Raw genomic sequence first — 14,508 nt, 5'->3', positions numbered from 1 at the left:
CCCAGGGCGGCATCTTGCCGGAGGTGGCACGGGGCTCCCTGATTCTAGTTTGTGAGCTAGGCAGGAAACTAACCGGGGAAGGTGTCCCACTCAGAAGTACGAAACAGGGAGGGTAGCAGGGGTAGGTTGACCTCAGGTCTCCCTACTGGAAGCCCGATGGAGGCGGAGCAGGGGAATCTATCAAATAGCACACCTCTAACTTTGTACAGTACTAATGCAATTGGTTGTGCAATTTAATTTGTGTGTTTGTTGTTTGAAGTGCAATAGTGTAATAATCAGGTTCTCTTCTTTACAAGTGTGTTATTCTATTTGTGTATTTCTGTGATATTGGATTTGTACAATTTAGTTTTATTTGTGTGTTTTTGTTAGCAATAATGTAATAATTCAAATATTATTTATTATTTATATACTACAATTTGTTTCTGCTTGTCTTTGTTACTTCTTTTTGATATATATTAGTCTTATTCTCGTATATATTTTTATATAGTTCTAAATGTTATGATTATTTGTTTGTGTTGTTCCCAATGTCTGAATTAAAATGACAGTGCAGTGTGGTGTTTTTTTTATGTTGGCGGCGGGGGGGTGGTTTCCCCCAGGGAGCCATACAAGCTAGAACCGCCACTGCAACGAAGCAATACTGCATAGCTTTTTAGGAGTTTTTATTGGTTTTAGTCACACTGAATGAGAATTACCCTCCGCTAAATGTAAAAATGGTGTGGTGGTTATGCAGCTATATCTTGTTTCCACCTTAATAGAAAACCAAATGAACATATTAACCACATTTTCCCATCACTATTGAGTCTAGGCTCAACATCTGCGTCTTAACATGCAGATGGAAGCAAACTGATTAGAAAACAGAGAAAAGGGGATCTTATGATCTTATTGTTTCTGCTTCTGAAGAGATTCAATAAAATACCATTTTCACAAATACGAATAGATAATCTTATAGTAAAGAAATACAATGTTTTGGGGGTTTTAAGTAACCTTTATTTTTTCTGTTATGGTGACAATTTCCTCATACAAAACAGCCCAATACTGTACAATACAGTATGTAGAATACTTTGCAGAGTAATGTTTGTTGTAACATTTCTTTCATGCAGTGATTATTAAACCCTTCCCCATCTGAAAGGACATGATTAATGTGTTACGCAGGAAAATGTCACTCTTCATACAAACCTATCAATGTAAACAACAACATAGTATTAATGCAAAAAAAACACACAAAAAACACACCAATTAATAATTTCACTCGGATCAATTTGTCTGCTTAATAAGCAATCATTTTAGTTCTTCAAAGAAAATATAAAATATAATTCATATTTTGTACAAAATAATTTAAGCTATATGACAGATACTCAAGGGAAACTTTCATAAAACAGTCTACATTTGAATCGTAAGGATCTATCTTCAAGATTTGCTTTGCTTATTTTTCAGACAACCTTAACCTAACCTTTATTCAAGTGTCTGCAGTGGGTAGCCCCTACAGCTATAAAAAAAATGCAATATTAGGCTTCATTTGAAACACAATTTACATTAAATGTTCTGTAATTAATGTCATAATTGTCAATTTAAGTTATCGGAAGACATGGAAATCTATGGCTCACAATATTTTAGCATCTGAAAAATAAAGTTTAAAAAATTAAGGCAATAGGCCAACAATTGAGATGTTAGACCTCAATGGGATGTCAAATCCATGTTATTCCCAGCCTACAACATCTTTATCCATATTGGGGGGTATCCTTTCTACAGGTGTTGTGTCCACTTCCCCATGTTCCTGTGGTGCAGCAGGAGAGAGAGCCCACAGCAGTACACCATGCTCTTCACTATCATCACTGTGTAAACCAGAGAGGCCAGGTTCAGACTGCACATGAAGGGGAAGGAATCTGGGGAAAAGAAAAGAGTATATTGGCTGAGATTTTAACCAGTGAATTTATTTGAATAAGTCTTGTTTTCAGTTAGTTTTTGTTTGCCGTCATCTTCTTCAAATCAGGCTTTATTTATACAGCACATTTCAGACATGGAATGCAACACAATGTGCTTCACAGGAAAAACACGAATGCAAACAATGAAAATAAAAACAAATATTTACTACACAACAGACACAAGAGGATAAAAAACAAAGGAATAACAATAAAAACTGAACGAATAAAAAAGCACACAAGAAGCTAAAAAGGTGTGTTTAAAAATCTCTTTTAAATATGCCCACAGTTTCAGCTCCCCCCAAGGTTCTCTCACAGGCTATTCCAACTGCTGGGGGCATAATAACTAAAGGCTGCCTCTGCATGCCTCATTGTCCTAGGCTTTGGGATAGTTAAATGGCCACTGCCTACAAAGGGACCTACTGGGTACATAACTTAAAAGCATGGCTGATGTATTGGGGTGCACAATCGAGGTTTGATTTCAAAACCAATAGAATACTCTTAAAATTAATTCTAAAATTCACAGCCAGCCAGTGCAGAGACCTTAAAACCGGTGTAATGTATGCTCTCCGTCTGGTCTTGGTCAGTACCCTTGCTGCTGCATTCTGTGTGTTTTGCAGTTGACCAATGGCTTTATTGGGTAGACCAGACAGGAGAGCATTACAGTAGTCAATAAATAATAATAAAAAAAGTCAGCAGGAGAGAAAAAACGTCCGCACCTTGGCAATGTTCCTCACGTGGTAAAAAGCTATTTTGGTCACATTCCTAACATCGTACCCAAACCGGCTGCGAGCGTGCGCTATGGTGCGCACATTGATTTTGTCCTCCCACACCAAACGCGATCACGACACGTGATATCAAAACAAACTCTGAACCAATTATGTTCATTTGGGGACATTTATGGCAATTTAGCTAGCTAGCTTGCATTTGCTAGCTAATTTGTCCTATTTAGCTAGCTTGCTGTTGCTAGCAAATTTGTCCTGGGATATAAACGTTGAGTTGTTATTTTACCTGAAATGCACAAGGTCCTCTACTCCGACAATTAATCCACACATAAAACTGAAACATTTCTAGTCATCTCTCCACCTCTCCAGCCTTTTTCTTCTTTGGACTTTATATGGTGATTGGCATCATAGTTACCATGACGACTGATGGAACTCAGTTCATCTTTCAATCACCCACATGGGTATAACCAATGAGGAGATGGCACGTGGGTATCTGCTTCTGTAAACCAATGAGGAGATGGGAGAGGTAGGACTTGCACCACGGTCAGCGTCACAAATAGATTGGATTTCTATATTAGCCCTTGGCAACGCAGACGCTCGTTGGCGCGAGTGAGCAGTGTGGGTGCAATAATTCAATAATGTATATTTAAATGTATTTTGCAACACTTGCGCACACTTGAGCGGTGTGGCCATTATGTAATGTGATTCTTAATTGATTTCAGAATCTAAAATAAAACCTGTTTTTTACTTGGTGTTTTATCTTTATTTGCCCGTGAATTAAAACGAGTGGCCAGATTCTCTCTCTGTGCTTTGGCTCTAACAATTACCTTGGTATTGTCTTATCTGGAGGAAGTTGTGAGCCATGCAATTATTTAAATCACTAATACAATCTAATAATTTATCTGTGAAGTTCAGATCATCTGGAGACACAGACATGTCAAGTTGTGTATTATCTGTGTAGTAGTGAAAATCAATCCTGGGGTTTCTGATAATCCTGCCAAAGTGTAACATATACTGCATAAGCTGAACAGTACTGGACCCAAATTTGAACCTTGTGGAATGCCACATGTGATATGTATTTTCTCTGAGTTATCTTCTTCGGGCTAGGGGACAGTATTCGGAAGTTTGGATTACAAACGTGCCCAAAGTAAACTGCCTGTTACTCAGGCCCAGAAGCTAGGATATGCATATAATTGGTAGCATTGGATAGACAACACTCTGATGTTTCTAAAAGTGTTCTATTGTCTATCGGTATAACAGAACTGATTTGTCAGGCGAAAACCCGAGGACAATCCATCCAGGATTTGTTTTTTGAGGTCATTGGACTTTCCAATGCTTTTCTATGGGAAAGTATAATTACTAGGACCCAGATTACAGTTCCCATGGCTTCCACTAGATGTGAACAGTCTTTAGAAAATTTGTCATGCTTGTAATTTGAAAAATGAAGAAGTAGTCCTATTCTTTTGGCGCACGTGAATGAATGCGCGCTCCTCGTTCTTTTTCTCCGGTATTGAACACAGCTTTTTCCGTCTTAAATTTGATTGATTATTTACATATTAGGGTACCTGAGGTTGTATTAGTAACGTTGTTTGAATTGTTTGGACGAGGTTTACAGGTAACTTTTTACATTCCTTTGTTGGCATGTTGTGCGAGTTGGAACAGGTGGATTTCTGAATCAAACACACCAAATAAAGTGACATTTTTGAGATATAAAGAAGGACTTTATCAAACAAAACGACCATTCATTGTGTTACTGGGACCCTTTGGATTTCAAAAAGACGAAGATCTTCAAAGGTAAGTGATTTATTTTATCGCTATTTCTGACTTCGTGACGCCTCTGCTTGGTTGGGCGCTGTCCTCAGATAATCGTATGGTGTGCTTTCGCCGTAAAGCCTTTTTGAAATCTGACAAAGCGTCTGGATTAATGAGAGCTTAGGCTTTTAACTTCATTGGGATAGGGGGCAACATTTTCACTTTAGGATGAATAGCGTGCCCAGAGTGAACTGCCTCCTACTCTGTCCCAGATGCTAATATATGCATATTATTATTATTAGTATTGGATAGAAAACACTCTGACGTTTCTAAAACTGTTTGAATGATGTCTGTGAGTATAACAGAACTCATATGGCAGGCGAAAACCTGAGTAAAATCCAACCAGGAAGTGGGAAATCTGAGGTTTGTAGTTTTTCAAAGCTTGGCCTACCGAATACACACCGTCTATGGAGTCAAATTACACTTCGTACGGCTTCCACCAGATGTCAACCGTCTTTAGAAACTTGTTTCAGGCTTCTGCTACAAAGGAGGGGCTCATGAGACCTGTTTGAGTCAGGGGTCTGGCAGAGTGTCTCAGGCTCGTGACACGCGCTCCCGACAGAGTTAGCTCTCGTTCCAGTACATTTCTTCAGACATAGAAATTCTCCGGTTGGAACATTATTGATGTTTTATGCTAAAAACATCCTAAAGATTGATTCCATACATCGTTTGACTTGTTTCTACAACCTGTAATGAAACTTTTCGAGATTTTGTCTGGACGAAGTGCTCGCGCCTCATGAAGATGGATTACTGGGTGAACACAAGAACAACAAGTGGCTATTTGGACATAAATGGACTTTCTGAAACAAATCAGTCATTTATTGTCGAACTGGGATTCCTGGGAGTGCCTTCTGATGAAGATCATTAAAGGTAAGTGAATATTTATGGGGTTATTTCTAACTTCTGTTGACTCCAACATGGCGGATATTTCTCTGGCTGATTTGGGCTCTGAGCGCCGTTCTCAGATTATGCTTTTTCCGTACGATTTTTGGAAATCTGACACAGCGGTTGCATTAAGGAGAAATCTACATTTAATTCTGTGAATAACACTTGTATCTTATATCAATGTGTATTATGAGTAATTCTGCAAAATCACCAGATGTTTTGGAATCAAAACATTACTGCACGTAACGAGTCAATGTAAACTGAGATTGCTGGATATAGATATGCACATTATCGAACAAAACATACATGTATTGTGTAACAGGATGTCCTATGAGTGTCATCTGATGAAGTTTATCAAAGGTTAGTGATTCATTTTATCTATATTCCTGCTTTTTGTGACTCCTATCTTTGGCTGGAAAAATGGCTGTGTTTTTTTGACTTGGCTATGACCTAACAATCATATGTTGTGCTTTCACTGTAAAGCATTTTTGAAATCGGACACGATGGGTAGATTAACAAGAAGTTTATCTTTCATTTGCTGAATTGGACTTGTTAATGTGTGAAAGTTACATATTTATAAAAAATATTTTTGAATTCCGAGCGCTGCCTTTTCAGCGGAATGTTGTCGAGGGGTTCCGCTAGCAAAACGCCTGCCTTAGAAAGGTTAACCGATGTATAACACTTGTATTTTCATGAATGTTTAATCTTATAAATTTTGTCATTTGTATTTCGCGCTCTGCAATTTCACCAGATATCGGCCAGATGGGACGCTAGCGTAAAAAGAGTCAGTCTCTTTGTCAACATGAATATTAAAATCAACCAACAATATGATTTTATAATGGACAATACACAAATAAATCATTAAAGAAAGTGGGGCAGTGCTTTGGTGGAATGTACAGGGTTATGGCCAGCACTGGTGGGTGACATTTAAACAATATAGCATGATGCTCAAAAGACCCAAATGAATTGTCCTTACAGCTGAGAGCATTAGTAAAAATAGAGGCAGTCCCCCCACCCTTTTTCCCCGTTTCTGATAAAGATGTAGCCCGGGGGGTTGCTTCAATAAGAGCGGCACTACAGTCTGAAGACAGCCATGTTTCAGTGAGAAACATGCAATCAATTTTGCTCTCAGTAGTGAGGTCATTCAAGAGACACACTTAATCACTTAAAAGTGCCATATTCAATGAGCGTGAGCCACTGGGGCATCTGCCCCGAGGTAACCAATGGAATAATAACCCGTCTTGTTTATTTTATTTTCAATTTTTTCACGAGTTCATTAGTATTTACTGTGTCCTATTGCTTTGTATATGTTGTTTCTGTAGGCCTAGAAAAAAATGTAAAATATCAATAAAATATTGGTCCCCAAAACGTTTTTTAAGAGTAAGACTATGATTCAGTCCGATCATGGGTTATAAGCATTGCGGTTTTCAAGGGAATTTCCGATCAAGCCGAAATATGCAACGTTTGTCATGGATGGGTTCTCCGCAAAAACTGAACATTGCCTTTAAAAAGCCACTAAACCGACAGTGGCATGTATTAATGGATGCCAAGGGAAGCCTGGCTACTGCAAAATTACTTGAAAAATACAAAAATAAACGTTGTTAAATAATTTATCTTTAATTTCTCTGTATTTTCATAATTTTCCGTCAATTCGCAAGTGGCTGAATCTCGCCGGAAAAATCATCACAGAAAGGAAAACAGCACCCCTTTGTCTCAGTATGTGTAGCCCATGTAGCTGATGCTGTCGGGAACAAAAGACTATGACATGTTGCTGCCGTAGCATTTGACTGACGCCAGCAAGCATTTGACCTCCCTTGATAAAACAATGTCAAATAATTGTTCAATCAGCGATGCTGAGCTCAACTGTGGGTTGTCCTGGTGATTCAAAAGGTCAGTTTGGATTTTGCTTCACACCAATCAAATCACATCCTAAGCAAAACATAATCATTGTCAGACAAATGTGTCTGTTTCTGGTCTGCTTATGTTGATGTCCTGCAGTAGCTAGCTTGCTAAATGGGCCTTTTCCTAAGCCATGGATGGAGATTTGGATTTGTGGTTTTGACTTAATTCTCTGTAACGTAAGTTAACCCCATTACGTACAAATGTGCATAACTGCGACATTCAAATGAGGCTGCAAAGAAAACTAATGGGACTGTAGAGACTGTGTTGACAAACATCTGGGGTGTGAACTGCGTTTCTATTCAAGCGTTGATTGACATGGTAATGACCCTATAGTATTGGAGAAAAGTTGAAAAAACGGACACCTCTGACGCTCTACGTTACACCGTGACGTGTTATGGCGTAACGTACAGCACCCATAAAGCAAATAATTATGTCTTACAGCCTCTCTCCACCATGTGTAGCACTTCTCTCACACGCACACACACACAGACACACACACACAGAAATCAGTACCATTGACAGACACATGATATTTAGCCATATTGATTGGACTAAATTGTTTTTGGTGTCATTAAGTTTGTTTTCAGTGTTTTAAATTAAGCACATATAGCCCGTTTTGATATTTAAATGTTGAAATGGTGCTGAAGTAGCAGAGGCACTGCTCCTGTTGTCTTTGTGCTGACTTGCGGAAACTCTGTGGTTCTAAATCAGTAGGCTAGTTGTTTTGTAAATTGTCAAAAACATTAACTTGCTTGACCATGCTGCAGGTCATATAACTGTTTGTTACGTGCAATATTTGATTTGTGTACTTCACCATTGTGTTACTCTCCAATGTTGTGATGAAACAAATGTAGGCCTATGTGTAGTTGAATTTATTCCACCACTGTGTGACTGTTGTCTTTTTGTTGTCATGGCCTTATTGTAGGCTATACCATGGTAGCATATGGGTTATAGAGCAAACAACGCAAATATCACAACATAGGTTGTAATATGGCTTTTTTTATTGTATTGGCTTTTCCAAGCACTGCTACTGTAGTCTATACCTATAACCCCGATCTGAATCCATATTTCCGATTGCACTCTGTCAGCTATGCGCCATGTAGAGGTCATTCGTAGGCTACTGTAGGTATTAGGCTACATGGAGTAAGGGAAGGCCCTAAAAATTGTCAAAGACTCCAGCCACCCTAGTCATAGACTGTTCTCTCTGCTACTGCAAGGCAAGCGGTACCGGAGAGCCAAGTCTAGGTCCAAGAGGCTTCTAAACAGCTTCTACCCCCAAGCCATAAGACTATTGAACATCTAATCAAATGGCTACCCAGACTATTTGCATTGCCCCCCCCTCCCTTCTCTCTTTTACGCTGGTGCTACTCTCTGTTATTATCTATGCATAAGTCACTTGAATAAGTCTACCTACATGTATATACTACCTGAATTACCTCAACTAACAGGTGCATTGACTCTGTACCGGTACCACCTCTATATAGCCTCACTATTGTTATTTTACTGCTGCTCTTTAATTATTTGTTACTTTTATTTCTTATTTTTCTTTCTGTATTTTTCAGAAAAATGCATTGTTGATTAAGGGCTTGTAAGTAAGCATTTCAATGTAAGGTCTACTACACCTGTTGTTTTCGGTGCATGTGACAAATACAATCTGATTTAATTTGATAATTGTATGCCAGAAAATGTGATTTGTTTAAACTAGTGAAACTAACTAGGAAGGCTACACAACATAACCAAGTGTGAGTCCAAATATTATGTGGGCCTATTTGATTTTTTACTTTGGAAAGGTAGTGCTTAATTTGATCCGGATCCTGCCGGAACAGCATCCGCACCTCTCCGTTTTGGAATGTTCCATTCAGGGACCTATTTGGCCGGATCCAGGACCTCTCGTGGCATGAAAAATAATTGTCACTTTTTGCAAAGTAAAAGTTCTAATAAAAGCGATCAATGTTTATTTGAGTAGCCTCTTCCATTTCCCCCCTCTCACAAAAAAAACTGTTAAAAAGGTAGATTTTCAGCCTGGCCCTGATATTCTAAGAGTTGTTTCGGGTTGGGTCGGCCTGGGCTTATGGTTTCGTAACATTGTAACCCATGCGTGGCCATTGGCTGTGTGAGTAGCACGCCTGCATCTCTCACAGAACTAGAATGAGATTAACTTCCTATGATCTCCCTCTATCTGCCTGATAGACATGAGCCTGCAACTCTCATCTCTTTAGCGTTGCACTTCATCATTTATTTATAGAATCATAGCTACGCGAAGCGTTCTGGAGGAGTTGCAGCACCCCTGATAAATTGAAAAACATTTGCCAAAGTTATAGAATAACTGCTGTCTGTTCAGAAAGAAATGAAATAACTCAGAATAGCTAACTACACCATGAAAATGGCGATAATTTAGCCACAGAGGATCAATAGCTCCTTTTAAAAAATTGCCTAGCTGTGGATTGTGTGTAGACCATTAACAACGCATAGTTTACAGTCAGGAACAAACGGCAACTCTGTCAGTGAACAGCATCCAGACAAATCAGGCCTTTCGCAATATTTCAAATACAATCGTGGGACAATGAGTTGGATTCCAAATGGCTCCTGCTGAAAAGAGAAGACTCTAATCTGTTAAATGTTAATTTTTAAAGTTAATTTCATGCAATTCTACACATTTATCTATTGGCCTTTGATAAAATTTTGCAGTTTTAAAGCAAGTTTTTGCAGTTATAAACCTTTGTTCCATGGGGCAGAGAGAAAATGTAAGCAATTTTATAACACATTTCATGTAGTCCAATTCTACTAATTTTGCCATGTGCCAGAGATAGGCCTACATTTGAGCTGTTTTAAAGCAAATTCCCAGCAATTCCACACATTTTGCCATGAACATATCTGAGTGGGAGTAACTAACAGAATCAATGTGGGCCCCCTGGAAGTCAGGGCCACTGGGCAAGTACATGCCCTGTGTACCTGTTCGGTATTCGGACATGATTAGGCTAGTAGGCCTATCAGTTTAGATAACTGGCTAGACTAGGCCTACACCTTTCAAACCAAAACGTTTTTCTGTCAACTTTAGCTTCTTGGGCATTATCACTTAACTGTAATCTATCAATCAGCAACTTTTATTGTTTTCAGGGAAACAGTACCGAACATTCCATGCTGGAGTAGAATTCTACTGTCTGATAAGGTATAGAAGCTTCTGATGCGGGACTTTTTACAATTTTCTGAAAGGTTATCAGTTGTCGCTATCAACCTGTCTTAAGTAAGAAAAGGGTACAACTCTCAACAGTAAATTTGGACGCTGACTAAGGAGCCCTAAGCGAACGGTATTTCACATATACCTGGAGCCGGTATTGTGCCGAAAATCTCCCCCACCTGCCAGAATTCTCCCCCCCTTCGCATTCTTAATTGCTGGGACTTGCTTGCTAGTTGTGATTTCTGCTCTTCAATCCGTTGTCAGTTTAGCCTACATTTCACTGATCTTAGTAGCAGAAAGCATTGTTGTCTGCAGTTTTTGGTTTGGCTTTTTGTTTCAAGTGTATGTGGTGGTTCTAGTTTATGTGGCGCCCAAGGCGAACACCCCCTTCAGCACCCTCCCCCGGGTGCAGGTGTCGCCCATACCTAAATCCGCTACTGATTTGAATTGGTCTATAAAAAAATATCTTTGCCAAAATTCGTCATCTCTCCCATGTCTTATTCAACTAGTATTTTTGAAAGTGTAAGGATAATAATTCAGCCATAGTTAATGTGAAATGTTTATTGGTTGCCAACCTTTTTGTCCCTCCTCTATGTTTAATATAACACATACATTAATTATTAATTTTGGTTGCCTATCCTGATGTGAAGTTTGTTCTATAGAAAGTATTTGACTCTGATGTGTGCCACAGAAAGCATTTGACTCTAGCCACCAAATTAATGAAATTAGAAGGGGGGGGGGGGGGGATCTGGCAGGGGGAGACTTTCGGCACAACACTGGCCCTGAAAGGTAATATGCCATTGTAAATTCGCTCTGGCTATCTATTCCAATTTCAGAGCACTCTCGTCTGAGCGCAGAATAACTGATGAATTTACGAACTCTCAAAGACCTATTAAATAAATATTGTCGGTGTCAGTAAACCTCAGTAAAAAAGAGTAATTCAATTGTTGCCTGCAGCACAGTTACAGTCATCAACGCTCTGGATAGCATGAAAACAGCCTAACCAGCTCAGTTAGGGCAAGTAAAATGGTCAGAGTGAGGTGTTCTCTCATTTAAGTCTGGGAGTAACTAGCAAGCTAGCTAACTTTAGCCAGTTAGCTTGGGTGCTTGACTGCGATTGTGAGGTCAGAACACTCGGATCAACCCTACTCCTCCACCAGAGCCAACTGACAATCTGACAACTCTCTGAATTTAGAACTCCCAGAGGGCAGTCTGAGCGCTCTCTGGCATTCAAGTGAATTTACATTGTTTTATATGTCCTACATGATAGTCTCCTCATATAAATATATTAGGCTACGTGAATAAATATACATTAATAATGATTTCTGAAAAGCACATTACATACTAATGTAAAACTATTTAAATAGCTGGCTTTACCCCTTGGTATGTCAACATCTTGAATGCCCCATTCATGCTCCACAGAACAGATGTATTTGTTCCTGTATGTCTTGTCTTTATCAATGATGATCATACTGGTCGTCTGTCCTTCCTCCCTCTGCTCCAGCTCTTCCCTCTCTGCTTTGGGCACCTCCATTGTTCTGCTGTATTCATCCTCCATCTTCCATGAGATCTTGACTAAGTCTGGAAACATGTCTCTTGCCAGACATAGCAGGGTCGTCTTCCCATTCGGCTCAGGGTTGGACGCTGGGTAGACCGTCACTTTGGGTTTTTGTACATGCTTGTTGTCTAATTTTCAAGAAAAACAATAACATTTACAGTCTGCTTGAAAGGGCCATTACACAAGTTTAGAAGTTTTGTTTTATATCCAGCTTTACTGTCTATATTCAAGTAAACAATGAATTACATAAATAAATAAACCACATGTACCAACTCATTATTTTTTTCATCACTATCCTTTATGGAATATCTTATTTAAATATAATGTCAATATTATTTAAAACATAAGATTCTTAGCTCAGTATACAGTTCAACTTTCTTGCCCTATATCAAATTACTTTACATTTATATCACACATTTACCTGATTGTGTATATCTCTAAAAGTAAGGACATGCAAATTGTGCATTTGGATTCATTGAAAATCTGAATGATCAATTGCACAGGGTACAGGCTAATTGAATAGTTCATATTTGAAGAGCTGTACTGCAGTTTTATCAGTTATTTTGGAAACTGATTAGACATATAGATGAATGATTAATTACTGTTGCTTTCTTTATCTGCTGAAAAATCTGAGGAATGGATCTCTTACCTGTCACATAAAGTCTTGTGCCAGAGCCAAATACAAATCCATACACAGTGAATATTCCCTTGACAAAAAGTAGTCTGCATTGTGTCTTTGCAGGGCCCTGTCCGTAAATTGAAGATTTTTGCATTAGCTTTTTCCTGCAATCTAGAGCAATAATAATTATAATTATGCTTAATCCTATGTATAAAAAAAATCTATGTAAAATAAAACTGACTTATCTGCCCCTATGCCTCCTATGGTCACGTAGCCTCTGCAAATGTTAGCCAATTAACAGAATTTCATGTTTTTCTCCATAATATATTTTTTACATGTATAATTTACAAGGTTATCAACAAAACAATCGTCCCTTAATTCCCTTTACAGCAGTAAAAGTACACACACACACACACACACACACACACATACATACATACACACAGAATGAGTTGGAGCATGATGCCTACAGCACTTAGTTTAAAAAAATATTTGGCAAGAGTGGTACCAATTTAAAGTTTGGAGCACATCATACAAATTAGGAGTACCAGAAAATATGATAACATTGGTTGAGATATAATCTATAATGGGCCTATATGAATTATAGCTTCTTCTGAAGCGCATGCTGTGCCCTAGAAGCTTAAATGTAATCCTGTAAAGATATTTGTTTGTGAAAAGTTTGATAGAAATACCTGTTATTCAAATTACAATGTTATTTGTGGAAAAATAGGTTTCTACAATGTGTAAATCGACCATTTTCAAACCAGCTTAGGTCTCCAGCTGTGCAATGTCACATGCTACAGCAAATGAAAAAATATATACATGTATATTATTTTAAGTTAAGAATCAAAATATAAGAAAGAAAATTAATTAAGTAAATTATAATTTACTCATGGTAGGAAACGAGAATCCTGACCTGCATTTCATTCCAATAAGTTGGCCCTCTGTTACTCCTCCTTGCAGATCTGAGAAACAGCTCCCGATTTCTGCCATGTCTCATTCACCTATCTCTTCAGGTACCAGTAGAAGAAGTTAGCCCTACACTGGCTGACAACTACACATTAAGGAGACACTCTTTCCCTCCTAGTCTTTCCTGTGTAGGTCTCTGATGAAGGTTGACTGACCGAAAGCTCAGTCATTATCAAAAATCAATTTACATACACACAGGGCACATCAGGAGAACGAAGTTTAGACACTGTTTGCTCATTGGCAAGACATCTTGCAAATGTATTTAGAATTCCTTTTAGGGTAGCATTTCACCTTGGATTTGAAGAAGACACCACTCTAACCTCTGATTATGTCACATCCTGTGGTGCAGAAACCTTCTCATGAATTGAAAGCTTCGTTAAAACCACAGAGTGTTTGTACAGGCTGTTTGGATCAGTTCTCACTGTGGAGTTCTGTGTCCCAGCAGGCAGAGTAGGTGGCAGAATGGGACGCTATAACTGACTGGATCTTCAGTTAACTGGACTCAGACTCCCTCTCAAAACAGAAATCTACTCTCTGAGGATGAGAAGTATCTGAAGTGACGGAATTGTAATCAAAATCAAAGTATAGAATCCAGGTGAAGGGTTCACCCTCTCTCTTCTGGTACTAATAGACAAGTTTACCCCAACACACACCTGGTCTCTGATATCTGGTCCTGTTGCAGCAACTGTCCTGAAGCAGCCACTGTAAAACATAAATGATCACAAAAAGAATCACAGCCGAGTTACTACATTCAAATATTTGTATACAGGTTGGATGAATGACTTACCCAGAAAAAGAGAGAATATTATTATACCACAGTCCATGTTCAGTGAATATGTGCTTAAGAATTGGGAAAATCAAAAGCTACATGTGCTATATAACATTGAACAATATGAATATAAATAAGAAATTATCACTGAAAATCTAATTGATTTCACAGA

The 14,508-nt window shown here is 38.6% G+C and overlaps 1 protein-coding gene across 1 annotated transcript; it reads right to left on the bottom strand.

The window, feature by feature from the left end:
* Positions 1 to 642: 642 nt before the first annotated feature.
* On the bottom strand, positions 643 to 14,216 carry LOC115140645 (immunoglobulin lambda-like polypeptide 1). The gene is made up of 3 exons (XM_029678985.2): positions 12,629 to 14,216; positions 11,799 to 12,107; positions 643 to 1,883 (listed from the first exon to the last, which is right to left on the bottom strand). The coding sequence occupies exons 1-3, from the start codon at positions 12,750 to 12,752 to the stop codon at positions 1,744 to 1,746; spliced, it is 573 nt and encodes a 190-aa protein (XP_029534845.2). The 5' UTR covers positions 12,753 to 14,216; the 3' UTR covers positions 643 to 1,743.
* Positions 14,217 to 14,508: the final 292 nt, after the last annotated feature.

This window comes from Oncorhynchus nerka, linkage group LG13, assembly GCF_034236695.1.
Source record: "Oncorhynchus nerka isolate Pitt River linkage group LG13, Oner_Uvic_2.0, whole genome shotgun sequence".
In the NCBI taxonomy this organism is placed as follows: Eukaryota; Metazoa; Chordata; class Actinopteri; order Salmoniformes; family Salmonidae; genus Oncorhynchus; species Oncorhynchus nerka.
The sequence above is the reverse complement of the archived record's forward strand: the minus strand, read 5'-3'. Positions and strand labels throughout refer to the sequence as shown.

What these genes read in the sequence shown, in the direction of transcription:
- LOC115140645 (XM_029678985.2), bottom strand. Translation starts at nt 12,752, where the DNA reads ATGCAAAAATCTTCAATTTACGGACAGGGCCCTGCAAAGACACAATGC. An exon ending in CACAAGACTTTATGTGACAG is followed by an intron (nt 12,108 to 12,628) that starts GTAAGAGATCCA and finishes CTTGAAAATTAG; the next exon opens with ACAACAAGCATGTACAAAAA. An exon ending in AGATGTTGACATACCAAGGG is followed by an intron (nt 1,884 to 11,798) that starts GTAAAGCCAGCT and finishes TCTTTTCCCCAG; the next exon opens with ATTCCTTCCCCTTCATGTGC.